At 39.6% G+C, this 20,150-nt stretch overlaps 1 protein-coding gene across 2 annotated transcripts in view; it reads left to right on the top strand.

Moving 5' to 3' along the window:
* Positions 1-20,150, top strand: part of ANO5 (anoctamin 5) — a 60,747-nt gene that overhangs the window by 27,738 nt on the left and 12,859 nt on the right. For both annotated transcript variants that reach the window (XM_084208761.1, XM_084208760.1), the window contains 10 exons: positions 3,708-3,776; positions 4,761-5,045; positions 5,401-5,514; positions 7,650-7,765; positions 8,983-9,117; positions 10,345-10,450; positions 10,540-10,600; positions 13,682-13,833; positions 16,956-17,030; positions 18,349-18,571. In XM_084208761.1, coding sequence (XP_084064887.1) covers positions 3,708-3,776; positions 4,761-5,045; positions 5,401-5,514; positions 7,650-7,765; positions 8,983-9,117; positions 10,345-10,450; positions 10,540-10,600; positions 13,682-13,833; positions 16,956-17,030; positions 18,349-18,571 — 1,336 coding nt within the window. The remainder of the gene's footprint in view (positions 1-3,707; positions 3,777-4,760; positions 5,046-5,400; positions 5,515-7,649; positions 7,766-8,982; positions 9,118-10,344; positions 10,451-10,539; positions 10,601-13,681; positions 13,834-16,955; positions 17,031-18,348; positions 18,572-20,150) is intronic.

Genomic DNA, 20,150 nt, shown 5'->3' with positions numbered 1-20,150 from the left:
TGAAAAAATAAATAGAATTTATAAAAATATCTAACAAAGTATTGATGTATGACCACAATATAGTCTTTATTGTCCATAAGCATATTTCTTCTCAAGAACTACAGAGCCTTAGGACTCATAGATCTCTGTGCAAAGTAACTCCACTCCTATATTGACTGGAAGCAAAGTCCCTCTGTCCCCAGTGGGGTACAGAGATACAGAAGGAAATTTCATCGAGTTCCTTTCCCAGTTTTCATCATCTCGGACAGAAACCTCTGCTTTCTTAGAGGTACCAGCCAGGCCAGAGTTAGGGCGCCAGGGGCAGCAAGTATCAGATGCTTGTTGCTGCTGTTAGCCCTATTAGCCCTGCACCCCCAGGTCTGCAAGAGTGGCTGAAAGCTGGGCTCACTCTGAACTCAGAGCACACCACACAGCTTTGCAGGAGTTTGGCTGGCAGTTGCAGAAGGAATCTCAGTGTATCCTGCATTGAAAGGGACCCAGAACAAAGTTCAATGAGTCAGCAGTGCCCTGCAGCCAGGAGGGCCAGCCCTGTCTTGGGGGGGCATCAGACACAGCCTCGCCAGCCAGGCAAGGGAGGGATTGTCCTGCTCTGCTCTGAGCTGGGGCAGTCTCACCTTGAGTTCTGTGTCTCATTTTGGGTACCTGTTGCTTTCTGTTACAAGGCAAGGCGACTTGGTCTTATGGAGCAGCACGGCAACCTAACTCTCTTAAGGTTGCTCGGGCCAAAGACAGACGCTGCATCACTGTGATGGACGGTCAAAAGGTGTTTATTGTCTCATCCTGTGGGATTATATAGGTTTGGGGGTCTGCACTACGTCACCTAGGGGTCTTACATTACCTTCTATGGTTAGTAACTGGGGTTAGTGGAAAGTTACTGGGACCGGGAGAGTTACATTCTTTGGGTGATCTCTTATCTTAGGAGATTAAGGAGAAAAGAATTCTTGGCTTTCTGTCACATCGCGTGATCTTCTGCAGCGCCTTGCCCTAACTACTACAGGTACCACAATATAAAAAAATGCAGAGGTTGAGAGACTGTCCAGAAGAGGGCCACGGGGCTGGTGAGGGGCCTTGAGGGGAAGCCTTATGAGAGGCAGCTGAGGGCACTTGGGTTGTTCAGCCTAGAGAAGAGGAGACTGAGGGGAAAGCCCATCACAGTGTACAATTTTCTTGTGAGGGGAAGAGGAGGGAGAAGTACCAGTCTCTACTCTCTGACTGACAGGACTGAAAGGAATGGCATGAAGCTGAGTCAGGGGACATTTAGGAGGTTGGGTATTGGGAACTAAAGGTGTTTTACCCAGAGGGTGGTTGGGTGCTGGAACGGGCTCCCCGGGGCAGTGGTCACAGCAGCAAGCCTGGCAGAGTTCAAGAAGCATTTGCACAACACTTTTAGGTACACAATGTGACTCCTGGAGTGTCTTGTGCAGGGCCAGGAATTCACAGAGTTAAAGAATCACAGAATGTGCTGAGTCAAAGGGACCCACCAAGAGCTGGACCTGCATTGTTATCACAACTGGGTTTATAGAAGTTATCTCTCTTCCCTCGGTGCCTGATTATGCAGTGTTGCATTTGCTTTGGGCATAATAGTACTGCTGGACTTTGGTTCTTGCTTTGTTAATCTTAGTGGGATGGTTCATTACAGCCCAGCACATCTTAGATGATAGTCTGCTTATCACACATTATGTGAGATATCCACATAATATGGTGGATGTGATGACTTACAGACTTCCCTCATGCCTCTTTGACTGCAGATTGGCACCTACAGCAGAGTCAGAAATATGTGTGCCAGAGATAGTTTATCAGGTTTGGGGCAGTAAGCTTAAAATTCTAAGTGCAGATTAAAAACAACCAGCTCTTGTCCAAGGATACATTTTGTCCATTTTAAGCTTTTGATGGTGACATGAAGAAATCCAGTATTTGGCAAGAAATGGGGGAGGATTTTGTTTTTTTTTCTTCCAGCAGATTGATTTCCTTTTAAAAATGTTTTTCCCATTAACTGGAAAGGAGGGGGGCTTGTGGGAGAAGAGCTAGGTGGTTAAAAGAACATTTCTATTAGAGCACTGCAGTTTGTCACACTAAGTGTATTGTAAGGAAAGATAAGTAAGATGGGGCCAGACCCTTTGGCTCTGTCTGCTCCTGAACTGCACAGCTGGAGAGAAGCTGGCTGGTGTCTGGTGGCAGGGAAGCCTCTGAGCTGACTTGCTTGGCTCTTTTCCAGTGTTTGCTGGAGAAAGAATGCACACCAGCCTGCTTTGTTAGGAGAAAAGGTAATCCAGAGTAGCATGTAGCTTTGGATATTAGGCTTGAATGTCAGCTTTTCTATAGCATCTTAACATACCTTCTTAAATCACCTTTTAGTTGTTGTTCTCTATCTGATTATCATGTCAGCAAACCAGCATTCTCTGACATGTTTATACAGGTGCATTTAGGCAGGTTTGTAGGAAAAATAGTGCATGGAATTGCTTTTGCCCCCAGCATGTGCTAGAACTCAGGAGTTATCATATTCACAAGTTTATATAGTCCAGTGTCTAATTTAATATCTAGCAATATTTTGGAAAATCAGATGTGACACATAAAAATGAGAGGCCACTAACACAGGGAAACATCTGAGCACTATGAAAGCTATTCTTCAGTCTGCATTCATTTGTCTGAGTAAGTTATGCAAATTGAAATGTAAAAATGGCAGTCTACTCCTCACTGACATGCAGGAAAAAAAACCTGGCAGAAAACTATTGTGTTTTGGGTTTTTAAAGTATGTTTGAAAGCTGTAATTTAAGAATTTCAATAGAAAAAACATTAGACAGCATGGCAGGGTTTAGCTAGAAATAGATTTGTAGTCTAGCTTGTGTATTTTAAAGAGGGAAGGGCTCAATATTTGGCTTAATTTATTGTTATTCTGGCGGTTCTTCAGCAAAATTTATATAATTAAGAGGAATTTAATACAATCTCTCAATAGGAGCAAAAATTAAATGGAGAAGGAGAGGAAGAAAATGTTCTTACCTAGAGACATTACTTAGGAATTACTTTGCAAAAAAAAAAAAGAGTTCAAGAAGAATATGAAGCTCACACAGCTCATGCAGCCACCACATGCTGCCATGGGCAGGTTTGTTATCTCTGCATGAAGTCCATGCTGAATTTATGCAAGCTAAGCACGTGCAGTGGTTTGTTGGTCTTATCAGTGATGTTTGTGAAATACTGTTTGAATTGTCTGCAATCAGTACTTAAATGTCTGTATCGGGCGTAATTGTGTCATTAAATATACAGAAGAAATAGATGAGGTAAATAGATGAAGCTGTGAGCACTCAGTCTTCCACGGGCTTCCAGACTTTTTCTTTTCATCTTTCTCTTGGAAATATATAAACTTGAACACACCCCACACAGCAGCCTCCTGAAGTCAGAAGTGCTCAAGAAGCAAGACATCAGTTGCTTCTCTGATGAGCCAGAGAGCCCAGAGCAAGCCTTTTCCCAGGCAGTGGGTGCCCTGGGGCTGGTCAGTGCCCTTCCTGGTGGGTTCCCATCACAAAGCTGGCCCCCACTAGAAAGTGGCCTGGTCTGTGTCACTGGTTTGTGTCTGCTTGCTTTGAGAAGGTCACATAGCCTTAAGGGGTTGTCATCAGGGCAGCTGAGAGAAGTGAAACTCTGAGTCATCGGTGAGTGATCACTTAGTTGCTAACTTCATCAGTTACTAAAGTGTCTTTGTTTCTCTTCAGGAAAGGAGAAAAGAATTTGAGAGCAACCTGCAAAAGGCTGGTTTGGAGCTAGAAACAGAAGACAAGAAGGTAAAAAAAAAACGACCAAAAAAAGAAAAAGTAGACCAAAAATAATAGAACTTGGAAATCAACAAACCACTTTCTTTCTCTGAGAAAAATTATAAATTATACTCGTGGATTTCAGTGGAGTGTGACTAATTTAGGGGAAACAAGGTCAATATGTTTGAGTGCTTTTTCCAGATACATTGATAAGAATTGTGGAAGCAGAATAATTTTGATTCAAGAGGAAGCTTTTGTTTTTGCTTTCATAACAAGAAGGCAAAATAGCTGTGATTTGGTTTATATCCACATAAATGGGAAGTGTGCTTACAGCTGATTTTAATTCTATCTAACAATGAGTAACAAGTTTGGAAGGCAGTGAATGGATTAGTTATGCCCACTGGATGTTGTAATTGTGAGGAAGGACCCTGTGACCTTGAGCATGTGGTACTGTTGGCTTAGTGGTACTGTTGGCTGTAATAACTGGAGGATGTGCAATTGTGACTGATGGAGTCAGCATGCCAGAGGCTGAGTTGAGTAAAATAACTCTTGGTGAAGTTCAGGCTCTGTAACATCCATAGGTAGGGAATTCATTGAGCAATATTAAAAACCCTTCTGATTGCCAACTTCTACTGTGAATGCAGAGCAGCACGAGAAGAACATACATGTTACATGACGCCTATGAAAAGATTATTCTTCGTGTTTCAGTGTAATGAGAATTTTCAGGCTTCAGTGTACAAGATTAATATAGTTTGAAAAGCCTTTGTGAGCCTGTAGTAGTGCAAACATTCTTTTTATGAACAGCCAACCACTCAGATAAGCTTTTCAGTAAATATGTATATATCTATATCTAATTTATCTATCTATCTATACACACAGGAAGTCCTTCTATTCCCTCCTACTTTGTTTTTAAAAATATGTAAAAGGCAATACATTTTATATGAAAAATATTTCCATAAATCTTTCAATAAAACACAGTTTGGTCTAATGTCTGATTTAACTTTTCTGGAGCAGGAGTCTGAAGATGGCAAGATTTTTTTTGTGAAGATCCATGCTCCATGGGAGGTTCTGATCACATATGCAGAAGTGCTAAACATTAAAGTTCCCATCAGGGAAAATGACATTCCCTCCATGGTGGAGAACCCCCTGGACTGTATGCTTTTCCCACTGAGGCTGCCTGAGAAGGTGATGCACCCTGAACCGGATTATTTCACAGCACCATTCAGCAAGGACAAGCAGGAGCTGTACCTCATTAATGATGAGAGCACTTTCTTCTCACCATCCATGAGAAACAGAATAGTAAGTATGGGAATTTGGCTACTTCTGGTTCCTGGTACGTTTACACGGCCCCATCAGAATAGTCATGTAAGGAAGGAGTGATTACAGAAGCCGTGGTAAGTGAGGTAAATACAGAGAGGTCTGGGTACCTGTGCATCTTGCTTAGAAATATAGAATAGTTGTTGGAACTGATTTTCTGGATGTCTACAAGGCAACTGTGCCCCCAGTATTCTTACATGAGATAAGGCCTTCTGAAGAAATACCTTTTGCTTTTGCATGTTGTTCCTGCAGATTATACACAGTGCACATCTATGATAGTTTCTGTTTAATGGCCTTAAAATAGGAAAGGTCTCAAATTCTCATTCTTGAATCTCAGGTTAATTATATTCTCACACGTTGCCCTTATGGAACAGAAGAAGGGAAGAAAAAATTTGGGATTAAGAGACTGCTAAACAATGGCACCTATACAGCTGCATATCCTCTTCATGATGTAAGTATTTCAGCTTTCTGCTCCCTTGAGCATTTCCCAGTGTTTGCACTCTTTCACCTGCTGTGACATTTGCTGTTCCAGGAGATACGAAAATATACTCAAACCTTTCAATTTGTCCCAGTAATTGATTCTGTTTTATAACACACAAGACATAGCTGTCAGCCCTACTATTTGAATTTTGTGTGCTGAAATGTTTCTTCCTACAGATGAGCTTTTAGAATCTGTGTCAGTCACATCATTTCTTTAGAGACTTACTCCATCATATTCCTGTAATGCTGATGGCACGGACCACGCAGCAGTACCTTAGATTATAACAAGGAATGAATTATCTCTGCAGATGCATACATTCAGCAGTGTGTGTGCACAGGGTGTGCACACACACACACTGTAGTTACACAGTTGTGCACACTACTTGCAGTTAGAGAAGAACTCTTGGGATCATACCATTTTGGGACTGAAGTCAGATAAGTTGCCTGAACCTTCCAGTTCAGTGTGAGGTGGTGACTTGTCCATCTCCCAGTGACCCTTGGCTACAGAAATGTGGTAAGGATAGTAAATACTATGTTTAGTTTTGTTGTAAGGTCAGTTTTTAATATGACATGTCTGGATTTAGTCCATGGAGAAAACAAGAGAGAGATGGGTTACAGTGTTTTACATTAGTTTTTTGCTTTAAAATTTTTTCCTCCTAAGTGTTGTGTTTGATTTTTAACTTAAATCTTAAATTCTCTCTGTGTTTTTAAAGGTTATTTCAGATGTCACTATGCTTTAGTGAACTTACTCTGAATTCTACCATAAGACATATTTAAATACCGTATATAGATTTATATTTTAAAATGTTTGAAAATATTTTCTTTTCCTTAGAAAAAAAATAATTGAGTGAATGGACATTCCTTAGGTTTTCAGGAGGAAAGTTTGGCTGATTAGGATCTAGAATGTTAGTCTAGGCTGGGAGGCACTTTATACTGTTGGAATTACCAAAACCACAGACAGTAAAAAGCAAGAATCTCTTCTATACAATTACAACCAACTTTAAATGCTAAGAAACCTTATGAAAAAATTCTAACACTTATGAGACAGACTCAAAAATCTTTGTCTAAAAATAATTATTTAATCTTTCAGAATATTTTCAAAATGCAAACTTTAGGTTGCTTAAACTTTTATTGGTTGCTTCCTATTTAGAAACCAATTTTCATGCTTTTCTTTGTGATTGAGAGACATTCAGAAAAAAGGAAAACCAAGACCACAAAGTGAATAGTTGACAAAGCTAGGTATTTCTAGAAGTGGAGCTCTGTGGCACAAAAGAAAATTGCAAAAGCTGTCAGAAACTGTGGTTATTTTATACTGTTTAATTTCTAGGAAAGTGATGACATTCCAAAATTTTTGTTGTATAATAGTTTAATAGTAATTAAATGGTTATAAAAATACTAATATAATTCGAGTAATAAAAATTTGAACAATTTGGATTAGGACAATATGAGACAATAAGCACAAAGAGTTACGGATGGTCCAGGTATCTCTTTCTGGGCAAAATGAGCCCTAAGGGCACATGTTAGCAGAGGATTAACCCTTAAAACCAGTAGCCTGTTGCATATTCATACACCTCATACATGATGCATCAATTCCATTCAAACACAGGATTCTGTCTGCTCAGTGTCAGCTCCTTCCTCTTAATCCTAACTTGCATCCTCATGGCTGAGCGAGGCAGGAAGAAGTTTGTTTCTTCTGATAATGGAGCAATAAATTCTCTTTCTCTGAAAGATGGAGGTGTCCTGTGGCTGCTATCTGGTGGGAGTCCTCTCTTTTTTAAAGTATCCTACATAGCATAGTTTCTATTTTAACATTATGTTATAACCTAAAACTATATTTAACACACTACTTAAGAGAATTAATACAGCACAGCTTTCTAACACAACACATATAATATTCAATATTTGCAAAAAGCCAATCATAAACTATGCTTTTTTCACATTAGCCTGTCAAATAGAATGTATCGTGTCACTCTATAAAAACTGCGTGGTTCTCTTGAATAAAGCTTCTTTGCTCTCTCTACAATCCTGCCTCCTGCCTGTTCCTGTGTCATTCTCAGTGCAAGAGTGACAATGAGGTGTTTTCCCCTTGCTCTGCTTTGCTCCCAGTGCCAGTACTGGAAGAAGGCCAGCGACCCCAACTGTGACAGCGAGAGGTACACGCTCTACATGGAGTGGGCCCGCTTCCTGCGCTTCTACAAAGAGCAGCCTTTGGTCCTTATCAGGTGAGATACTGCCTGGGGCTTGTTGGGTGCTCTTGCTTTTCACTGTCATGCAGTCTGTATTCATCTGCAGCTGCATCTTGTTAGGAATGATGCCTTGGGAAGGCTGACCTGGAGCAGGGGCTACACAGAGTTAAAGTAGGTGTTTGTTAAAAAGTTTAATACAGTGTATATTCATCTGTAGCTTGATCCTGCTAGGAATGATGCCTTGGAACAGGGGCTACACAGAGTTAAAGTCGGGGTTATTAAAAAGCTTCAGTGGATCCACCTTGGGCAGGACAAGAGCCCAGCCAGGGCTACACCCAAGAGGAACCAAAATGGTCATAAAATGAATGACCGGGCTCAGGGTCTCTCACTTTTATAAGTTCTGGTCCGTTAGCATATGGGAGTTATTTGTCCAGTTATAGCTTTATGCTATGAAGTCCCATCCTTCTTGTTTTCACTCTTCAGCTCACCTTGTTTGTGCTCTTGGGCCTGAAACTTGTATAGGCTGTCCTTGGTCCCTAGCTAGAAAAGAACTGTTTTATCTCCCTACTCTGTGAAGAACACTTATCATTGCTTAATATGAAGCTCAGAGCTACACACTAAAGCGGCCCTGAAAAATATAAAAGCTAAAATTAAAGCATCAGGAAATCTTTGCCTCTTTTAAGATCCAGTCAGAGCTGGGTATTAATTGGGCACTATGTCCTGGGAGGACATGACAGAGCTTTCTACTGAGAAGTGGCAAAATGCTTTATCTGAAATCAAGCTTCTTTCCATCTAGCCAGCCCTACTGGGCTTGGGTATATTACAGATAATTCAGCTGTTAAAGAAACATATACATAGATTACCTCAGATTTTTTAATCAGTCTCTGCAAAAAAATGTTAAAGGTTTATTTCAAATGTTGAAATTTCAACAGGTACTTGAAAAAATACTGATAAAATCAGTTTGGAAACTTTATTTTTAGTTCTAACCCCAAATTTACACTCACTTAAGACTTCTTTGATTCAGCTGATGTGATACAACAGGATGTTGCTTTGTTCACAGGTTACAGTTCCTTGTTTGTAACACAAGTGGTTGTATTTCTGTGGATTACCTATTTATTTTAACCATATGGTCAGAACTGTTGTGCTGTTTCATTTGTGTAACTCCTTGGAAAAATCAGAAAGTAAATCTTCACCTACACTATTCTGTAGAAAAGACATTGTTAATTGCCTTTTTTTTTTTTTTTTTAATTCAGAAAGTACTATGGTGAGAAGATTGGAATCTATTTTGCCTGGCTGGGATTTTACACTGAGATGTTATTCCTTGCAGCAGTTGTTGGCTTAATCTGTTTTCTTTATGGCTTGTTTACAATGGATGAAAATATGAGCAGGTAAGTATAACATTGAAAATCTCCTGGGCAAAAGCTAAGCAATGTGAAAATTTTATTCTTGCCAAAAAAATTTATTCTTGCTGTTACTCGACAGGTAACAAGCTTTTAAAGCTTGTCAGAGCAGACAAATTTGTTCTTCAGCTGTCTTTATTGACTGTAAAGGTGGTGAACCACTAATGCAGAACTTGTGACTATCAATTAGTAAGATTCAGCTTGTAGGTGAAAAGCAATATTTTGTTAGCCATAGCTTTCTGCATTGGAGAAGCTGCAATCTATGAAGTCCTGAGAGTGCCCCTTAGATCTCTCAAAATTGTTTGAGTGTTTATGTTGCCTTAAGCTTGTCTATTTAATCTGTCTTGCAGAGCAGTCTGACCTTTTTGTGTAGGGCATCATTTGTACTAACCAAAAGCATGAGTAAAACAGATCAGCAGTGTTCTCCCATCAAAAAGGGATCCAGTATCTTAGAAGCCACAATGTGGTGTTTTTTTTAAGTAAGCTTAGTATTTCTTTTATCAGAAGTCCAAAGATTTATTGTATTCAGGTATTGGGGGTGGGGAGGGGAAAAGAGGGTTGGCTTCTCGTTGCTTAATGTTTTCTGTAAGAAGGTTTCTATAAAATATTGAGTTTTAACTATAAAAGATGACTAACAAGTTAAAATTCTCATCTATTCTGATTAATAATGTAATTTTGAGACTTGTATTTTAGCTAGGTTAAGAATTCATCTGGGAATACTGTTATACATATTGAGATTTCTCTGGATACCAAAGGACTGTCATAGAATTCTAGATTTTACCCACTGTCATTAAATTGACGTAGGAAATTTTGCTGCAGATATCAAAGCTGAAGTGGTCTCTCTGCTTTTAGAAAAGGTGTTTTGATGACATTGCTAACCTGATGAGAAATAACATGGTTTGTATCTTGCCTGAAAGCAGTGCATGTACAGTACAGCTCCTGACAGACTCCTGATTCATTTCTAGTAGGGCCAAAAAGCCCATATCAAGGGAATTATTAATTCTACTCCTTTTAGCAGCTTCTTCATTCTTGGGTTGCCCTGACCAGCCACTGGTTAATACCAGTGAATGCGACAAGATGTGGCATTTTTGCTGTAAAGCTGCAAATGTTGAGCTTTGAACAAATTAAGCTCCTATTCATTTTTTAAAATAACTTTCATATAACAGCTTTTAAGATGCTGTGGAAACAGATACTTTACAATGTTTTCCTGCTTAGCAAAGAAATCTGTGACCCTGCAATTGGAGGAGAGATCATCATGTGCCCACTTTGTGACCGAGACTGTGAATACTGGAGACTAAACACCACCTGTGAGTCCTCACAGGTCTGTATCTGGTTCTGCAGCCACTGCTCCTTTTTGTTCATCCTGAAAACTGTCTTGGTACTGACCTGTTCCTGGCTATTCTCTTGCAGTATTCCCATTTGTTTGACAACGTGGCAACGCTTTTTTTTGCCATTTTCATGGGTATATGGGGTGAGTACATTTGATCAATTTTATGTCAAGCAATAAGGAGATCTTGGCCAAGCTGCTTAGGGACACTGGAAGTGGGAAGAAGGGGAATGCTAGCTGGACATTAGTATCCTGCCTCAGATGCAGAAGTGATGAATGAGTGAAAACAATTTAAAGTTACAGAGGAATTAAGACTTAAAAAAAACCCAAGCAGGCATCTAGGATGCCATAAGAATAACATAAGCATTGTGTACTATTAACTGCTAACATTTGATTCTTTCCTTGGTAACTAGAGGGGTCCAACCTTATGCAGCCCATGTAAGAGTCCTCTCTGCTCAGCCCTTCACATCATCAGTGTCCCAGTGAGGGAGTGGGGAGTTTTGTGCCCTTTCACTGGATGGATGGTGGTCCGTCACTGCTGCTGTATTAGCTGTACTTTTGGGATGAGGAAATTCATAGGGATCTACTCCAGTGAACTTCATGCACTCTAGTATGTTTTGATGACATAGAAACAGGTGGATTTCTGGCCTCTTATGTGTCACTGTGATATTTTCTGAAAAATTCCATGGCCAGAATTTCTTCTCCTGGCGAGATGAGAAGCCTCAGCTTCTCCATGTTTTGTTGCTCTCGAATGTGATATGGAGAATTGTTTACCCAGCATGTGAATTGTTTTTACTTAATGACCAATCTGAGTCCAACTGTGTCAGACTCTCTGGTCAGTCACGGGTTTTTATTATTCATTCTTGTCCAGCCTTCTGATGTCTCCTTTCTCTTTCTTTAGTATAGTTTTAGTATATAATTTCTTCTAATATAATATCATAAAATAATAAATTAGCCTTCTGAGAACTTGGGAGTCAATTCTCATCTCTCACCTTGTCCTGGGACCCACAACACCACAACATCTATAATCATAGTTTCACACCAATGATAGCTCTTCAGACTTTTAAGAACATTGTGTTGAATACGTGTTCTTTTCTTCAACTCTGTGAAGGTTTATAAATTCCAGATAGCATAGTTATTGCTTCTTATTTCGTTAAATACAATTCTCTTGTTTCATACTGTTTGTATGAAATGTCATCATTAAATGTTCAACTTGTATATAGATATTTCATCAATTCACAAAGATTCTTGTGTGCTAATAGAAAACCTCTGTATTTTTTATCAGAGGATCTAATCACTCACTTCTTTCATACAGAATTATTATTTAAAATCTAGTAAGGTTTTTGTTGTATGGCTGTTTTACTAAACTTTTCGTGGTTTCTAAGAACCAGCATTTGTGTGACATGGATTAGTCATTCAGGAAGTACCAGCCAAAGAGTTTAGAACTGCAGTAGATAAGCTTTCCTGTGTTTGTCTAAGCCAGTAAACTTCCCCAGTTCAGATAAGAACAATCAGATTACAAAATGTTTACATTTTAAAGTAATTTATTAAGAGCTCTCAAGATGTTATATAGTATTATAAATTTTATAGTTGTTTATATATGAAATCAATTCCCTCTAATGTCTTAAAAAATTCTTAGGTCAGCCCAACTCTGATGATTGTATAAAAATCATCAGACATTCACTTTTTTAAAATGACTATGTGTCCTGGTTTAGGGCAAATTTGGGAGGAAACCTCCAAAGGGGTCCCTCTAGAAAGCAAATTCAAGTGGCCCCTCCCCCCACCACTTCAGGAGGCATAAATCTTCTTTGAGAAAATTGGAAAAAAAACTGTTTAACAAACGAAGTATTCACAAGAATAAAAATGAATGACATTAAACAATGGAAGCTCTCGTTGTTCTGAAGAGTTGGCAAGTTCAGACAGTCCTTTCCAGGGGCTGTGGCTCAGCTCGCTCTGTTACCAGTCCCTCCTGTGCTGGACACGCTGCATCCCGGGCCCCAGTGGGCCACAGGCCTGAGCTCCAGGTGTTTTTCTGGGTTTTCTGTCCAGAGCAGGTTCAAACAGCTCCAAGAAAAAGAAAAGCCACAGTCCAGGGAACTTTTCTGCCTGAGCTAGCTAAAAAACTGACCAAAAGCCAAGGAGAGCTTTCTCCTGCTCCCTGTCCATGCTGCAGACAGCGCGGCCCGTGAGACACAGAGAGAGCTGAAGCTCTTATCTCTGTTTTTTTTGAATACAGCCATGAAAAATTTTCACCCTTTTTCCTTCCAACCCCCTTTGCTCTCAGATCTAGCTTTAAAGGCACAAAACTTCTTTCTCGCTGTTGTATTTGCAGGGTGCCCCATGGCAGGGAGGAATGATGAATCTGACTCCATGTTCTCAGATGGCTAATTTATTACTTATGATACTATGTTATATTAAAGAATGCTATACTAAACTCTACTAAAGAGTACAGAAAGGGTACTTACAGAAAGCTAAAAAGATAATAATGAAAACTTGTGACTCTTTCCAGAGTCCTGATACAGCTTGGCCCCAGTTAGCCAAAGAATGAAAACAACCCACAGCAGAAACCAATGAAACAATCACCTGTTGGATAAACAATCTCCAAACACATTCCAAAGGAGCAAAACACAGAAGAAGCAAATCAGATAATTATTGTTTTCATTTTTCTCTGAGGTTTCTCAGCTTCCCAGGAGAAACATCTTGGGATTTTTCCAGAGAATGTGAATGCCACACTGGGCTAAACAGATGAATGGGGATACAGTTCAGTATCATAAAGTCCCCCTAGGACACCATGCTATCAAATAAGCATCAAAAAGCAACAGAAGTGTTTGATCATATTACTTGAAAGCTGTTCTGCTTATTTGTTGTAATATTTATGTGTTACGAGTTTATACACAGTAATTAGTTGAATTATCAGGTTCTTTTCTTAATTCCATGTTGCTTTTTGCATGCACAGAGTAGTTAATTGAACATGGTCACCATAACCATGGAGATACCCATATCTTGTCTTGGCATCTTCCTTGTCATCCTTTTCTGGAATTCAATTAGTCAATAAATCACTGGATCCATATTGTGGTCTTATCTGTGAACTAGAGTTGGTAGTCAGTAAAAATGAGTCACACTGTAATAATAAACCACAGAAAAGAAGCCAGTGCAGATGTTTAACTTAGTTCATGAACTTGTTCCCTTGTTCCTTGACTCTATTTTAACATTTGAAAATTGCAGTTACGCTTTTCTTGGAGTTTTGGAAGAGGCGGCAAGCAAGACTGAAATATGAATGGGATTTGGTTGATTTTGAAGAGGAACAGCAACAGCTCCAGCTGAGGCCTGAGTACGAGGCAAAATGTACCCAAAAGAAGAAAAATCCTGTTACTCAGGTATGAACATACTATGCCGACGTGTGGGCAAATCCAGTTGTATGCTGAAAGTTTTGTAACATGGAAATTGATCTATTAAATTAGGAAAATAAGAGTAAAGTTTATAACTTTTATGTCTTTTTACTGCATCTCTCACAGTTCAGGGTAGCAGTCTCTGAAACTTTCATGCCTTTAAAACCACTCATTCTTATCCCTACACAATATATGAAGAAGCAGTCACTGTGATCTAAAGTGATAATAAGTTGGTCTAGCTGTGGTTTAGCTTCTGATACACAACCCCTTTGTTTGGGGAACACCAGAGGGATGAAGGTGGCCAAAGTCCTTTCCCTTGAATGTAATTAAGATACAATTAGTGACCCTGCTTAACTCTGTTAAAACACTCTATATAATTTTCAGTTGTTAATTGCTTTCATTTAAATTTATTTTAGGTAGGAGTTATTTGACAAATTTCTGGATCAGCTGGTTGCATTCCAACACAATATCTACCACACCCGTTTGATATATTTTTAAAACATCTTTTCCCTTTCACAGGATTGCATATAAATAGCTTATTGTTGCTAGTCCTAAGTATACTTAGATAACACAGTCTTCAGAAAAAAAAATAGAACCTTAGCCAGAATGCGAGAAGAGTCTGTTCTAAAAACAATAGCCTTGTCTTTCAGGGCTCGTTTCCTTAATCATTAGGAAGTACATATACTAATCTTATTTCTCATGTGAGAAATATACATACACAGCATTAATTCTGCTGCTGTAACTAGTGCTGTGTACCTTGCACAGACCTCTTTGATAACAGTGCACTATGTTTAAGAGTGTAGCTCTGCTGAATCATTACTTTCTGCATGTTCAGAAAAACAGTTCAGGTAAATCAAGTTTCATTAGTTAGCTCTACTAATTGAAAACACATGCCTGCCAGTTATGAATTATTTGCTGGTTTACATTGCTGTGTATGCTCAGGCTCAACCTCCTGCCCCCCCTTTCTCTGGTAGTTTTTGGGAAGAATGAATGAATCTGACTCCATGTTTTTAGAAAGTTATTTTATTATTTTATGATACTATAGAATATAAAAGAATGTTATACTAAACTATACTAAAGAATAAAGATACAGACAAAAGGCTAAAAGGTAATAATGAAAAACTCGTGACTCTTTCTAGAGCCCCAACACAGCTGGACTGTAATTGGCCATTGAGTCAAAACAATTCACATGAAACCAATGAAACAATCACCAGTTGGTAAACAATGTCCAAACCACATTCCAAAGCAACAAAACACAGGAGAAGCAAATCAGATCATTGTTGTTTTCCTTTTTCTCTGAGGCTTCTCAGTTTCCCAGGAGAAGAAATCCTGGCAAAGGGATTTTTCAGAAGATATGGCAGTGACACCCTTCCATGGCTGCACAGGGCCCAAACCCTGCCAGCTGTGCTGCAGCTGAGGGAAAGAGCAGAGGAGCTCTGTCCTGCAGGCAGGTGCTGGCCCTTGTGTGCTCTGCAAGAGAGGGTGATCATGTTAGGACAGGCAGTAGTGGGCTGGCTGGGAAGCGCTGTTTGTGTACAGCATGGATCAAAACCTGTAGCCTGATGAGGTGAGTCACCTGGGCCAGAACACAGCCAGAGGCTTGGGTGTGTTTGTACACTGTCCTGAGGGAGAACATTGTTCTCTTTCTCTAAATTGATCCAAATCCCTTAGGTGTGATAGGGTTTTGTGAACTTTATTTAGGAAGTAGAAATGGACTGTAACATGCTAATCTTATCTCAGTGTGAGATACTGCTCTCCTTTGTACTTTCTAAGTATGCCTTAACAATTGCCATAAAAATCCAATGGCTATACAAGCCTTTATAGTATGACATTTCAATTTACTGTCTCCCTGGTTTTTCAGAGGCTTTTTTGCAGCAAGGTTTATCAGTGATCCTTATCAGCACCCAATTAATTATAGGCTAACCTCTACAGGTAATAGTAATTTCCTTCTCTTAGAGCACATCCTATAGTGAGCACATGAAAAGCCAGTGCTTTCAAATAAGTTAATTCTGCAGGAACCAATAAGGTTATGTGGGTACAGGACAGTGATTTTGTGTCCCACAGCTGGCTGTGCTTCACTCAGAAAATGATTTCATCATTATTCATGATTCAAAGTTTTAAGTACAGTAAAACCAAAATCACTGCTCTTGAGGCTGTCATTAACATACTTGTTCATGGTGCTAGACCATCTTACTAGATCATAGAGGAAATCTGGGTTTGCTGATCACAATAAAATTACAGAATTGTAATCTACATAAATAACGAAGCATTTGATTCAAACTTAGTCTCTGTCATTGCACATTACTCCCTGTATTACATTTGGGATTGCAGTTTCTGTAGTACTCAATGCTCCTTTGCTCAAGAGGAGTCTAAGCATTCTACAGTGCCTTGTCCCACAGATTTATGAAATTCAGGTCATTTTTCACTATATCTTCTTCCACTGGCATTGGTTCTTAAAGAGAAGATTCTTTCATAGAACATATACTCTGATATTTTAGGAACTGGAATTGGTTGCACAAGCTATGTGAGCATTGAGAATTGTTCCTGTGTTGTCTGGGGATACTGGCATCACCCAGTTGCCTGGTGCTGTAGCAGAGCTTGGCAGCTACGTTCATAGCCATTACTTCAACAGAAAAAATTAATAAAATTGATGGAGTGGAGAAAAGCACTGTCTTGACTGGTACATCCAAATGACAAGTTTTAAGGGATCTCAGCATGAAGAATTATTAAAACTGGAGTCCCATTGTGGACTCAGAGCTTGACAGCTAACCTAGCATTACAGTAATAGTTGTGGCCTGCTTATCTCAGGGAGTTGGTCTCTTTTCTTTAGCTACTGATTGATTTTGCAAAAGTTTAACCATTCTTTCCAGGTAATGTCTTGTAGCAGTTTTATGGCCGCTTCTGTCCTGATCTTTTTGTCCTGCCCTACCCACCCCACCCCCAGCATACTCAAAATTACGTTCTGTCTGCCATTTGAGAGAGGCAGGGTTCTGGATGGTTTCCCTTGGATGTGAGCACTTTTCACACAGCTGGTGAGAGCTCTGTGTGCTGCATGATGTTAGAGTAAGATGTGGGAATAACATGAACTGTGCTGTACTTGACTCTTTCAGGAGATGGAGCCCTATTTGCCTTTAACTAGCCAGGCTGTGCGATTTTGCATCTCAGGAGCCACAGTGTTGTTCTGGGTGAGCACCTTTTTGAATCATCATTTTGATATGTATCTGAGATGCTGTTCATTACTAATCATCACATTAACACAAATTAGTTTTACTCATGATGATAACATGTGCTTTTATTACTGTTCTGCAGATTTCATGCTGTCATTTGAAGTGCACTTCAATTCTGATAAATTTTTTTTTAAAAAAGGGCACTGGAAATCTGTCATTAATTGTCAGGACTCAGGACATTCCTCTTGCTGCCCTGGAGGACTCAAGACCCTGGCAGGGGGCTCAGAGACTTTGGCACAGAGTCAAAGACACCTGTGCCTTTAATTTTAGCCCTTGGAAACAATTACCAGCTTTGTGTGAGGAGTTACAAGCCACAAGAGTTTGAATAGAATGATAGTGAATTTATCACAGGGTGAAAAAGTAGAATTTTGGGGATTTAGAATGGGGATTCAAGAAGCAAGGTGGAGGAATCTGGGTGTGTCCTGTCCTTCTTCTCCTTCTTCTCCTTCTTGTCCTCCATCTTCTGCTGTGATGGTGACACTTCTGGATTGGTTTAGAGTAGAGACAGACTGTCTAACATAGGTGATAGGTATTGGAAAATTATTGTAAATAATTTTGTAAAAATTATTTACAATATTGTAAATATTGTAAAAACATGTAGTTCTTAGTATAAAAAGCTAACAGCACCCCAGGGGTGTTCAGTGTGCCACAACTCAACCTGCTGGACAGACCTCAGCAGGTCAGAGGAAGAATGTAACAGATAAGAGAAAATAAACAACCTTGAAAAGCAGAACCAACAGACCTCAACTTCTTCTTTGGTTGTGGGGCTGGGAAAAAGAGACTTTCTAATGCCTCAGGGGTCATCTCAACCACAGAAACCTGAGAATTAATTAGTAATTTGATCGGACATTTTAGCATGGGGATAACTTTTTCTGTGACTTGGTCAATGTTAACAGACATACCAAAACAATTGTGGTAAGGCAAACAAAAAAGAATTCACAACAATGAATGCAGAGTGGGTTTCAGAGCAGGAAGTTTAATCTAACTTGTCCTTTCCATCTCCTGTCTATACTTTTCTGCACTTTCTCAAATATTGCTGTTAGATTGTTGGCTTTTCTTATGTTAACAAAATCATTTTGTTGGTTTCCATGTATATCATATAACAAAGTATTTTTGCCTGCGTACTTTGCATTTCAGTGCTGCTGAACTCATACCCGCAAAGAATAAAATTTAAAAACTACAAAATACATCTTGTTTTTAAAGCTGCATGCATAGAGCTGTAGTGTATAGCTATCCTAGGCTGCAGGTGTATTTCAGATGTCCCTCCTTTCTGCAGGTGTCCCTGATCATAGCCAGCATGATCGCTGTGATTGTGTACCGCCTTGCGGTGTACGCTGCCTTCGCCAGCCTCATGGAGAACACGCAGACCCTGCAGCCCATCAGCGGCTTGCTGACCCCTCAGCTGGCAACCTCAGTCACAGCCTCCTGCCTCAATTTTGTCATCATCATGATACTGAACTTCTTCTATGAGAGAATAGCCATCTGGATTACTGATATGGGTAAGCAGGGGGACTTGAAGGCAAAACCTGGAAGGAATCGTTGAAAATTCATGCCTGTTCTCAACTCAGGCATAGTGGGAGTCCTATAGCTCATAGTAGCTTGCAGCACTGACTCAGGAGATCCACAGCCATACTGAACATTTTCCCTGCATTTCAGTAGTTCTCATAACCTAGTTTCTCCTCATATAGTGCTTGTTTATATTAAAGCTAGTTTACAGAGACAATCACAGACGTGAACATAGTTAAAAATCATCTTGAATCATCAAAGCAAGATCACAGACTGTCTTGAACTAGCAGTATTTTAATTAGAAATCCTGCAAATATATCTGAAAAAATAAATCACAGCTATCTTTACAAGAAAAAAAGACTAAATAATCATGACTCTTAGTCTGGGGGAAAAGATGGGATGGGATAGTACATTTTCCATGTTTTTCTGAGTGTTGTTTCCTTTAGCTCTGGCTAAAGATTTGGAGTTACAAAGATGGAAGGCAGAGTTTGAGCAGGATGAGAAACTGTGCCCAAGATGAGTTATTGTGGCAGTAGCTATTGATAGCAGTACCCACGCTGCAGAGCTGGAGGCCCAGAAAGAGTGCCTACTTTTGTAGTGTATTTTATGTTTGACTTCTGCTTGCAGGCTGGAAATACCATTCCTGAAAATCCTTCTTAGACATTTCTTTAAAACAAAATTGTTTCATTTTGTATGTTCTTAATGATTTAGAGATAGAAATCCCTGAAGGTATTTAATAGAAAGAAATAATTGCAGAATATATTCAGTTTGGGGAGGGGAGCTGAAAATATTAGGTGCTTGCAGTTTGTGCACTTGTCATAAAAACAGTTGGGTGATCTTTTTTTCGTGAGCTCTTGCAATCAATTTGAATCAAGAGTTGAAAGGTGTTCCTTGCAGAATCTTAAAGAGATGTTGCATTTGGTTTATTTTCATTTACCATGGACCATCTCTGTGATCTGTATTGCTTATCTCTCTTATCAGACCAAACTGAAACAGAGCAAGTAGTAGCTAAAATTGCCCTTAACAAACACAGAAACAAACAGAAAATCATAATTTTTTCAGTCTTTCTTTCTTGAGGAGCAAGAATTGTAAGTATGAAGGCTCAGCAGTGTTATTTTGCTGAATTGCAGGTGTGGATGAATAATTTCTCAAGTGGCAGCACTACCTGGGTCTGTGGGTTACAGGGGGGGAGCATAACAGGTCACTGGTGTGGGGAGGACTGCTGCCCCCCTCGGGTGGTCTAGGCTGTCAGAAGTGTCTGCCCAGACTTTATTCACTCCTGAGCTCCTTGAAATGGTTAGGCCAGATTTGGTGTTCAGACAAGCAGGTATAACCTGCCTCTGGTTGCTCTGAACATACATCAATATTTTAACAACTCACTGAAAATAAAAATACTTTAGGGAGCTGCAAGCTAGGCAGACTGCCTCACCTGAGAGCTGCCTCCTCTGTCCTACACTCTGATGTCAGGTTCCCAGTAAATACCTCGTGTTCTTCTGGCATGCAAACTTACACCAAGCTTGGAAACAGTTTACTCAGTTATATGAAACAACTTTACAATAAGGCAGATGAGTT

This window comes from Fringilla coelebs (genome assembly GCF_963513975.1).
Source record: "Fringilla coelebs genome assembly, chromosome: 6".
Lineage (NCBI taxonomy): Eukaryota > Metazoa > Chordata > Aves > Passeriformes > Fringillidae > Fringilla > Fringilla coelebs.
Note: the sequence above shows the minus strand (reverse complement) of the source record. Positions and strands in the feature narration are given on the sequence as shown.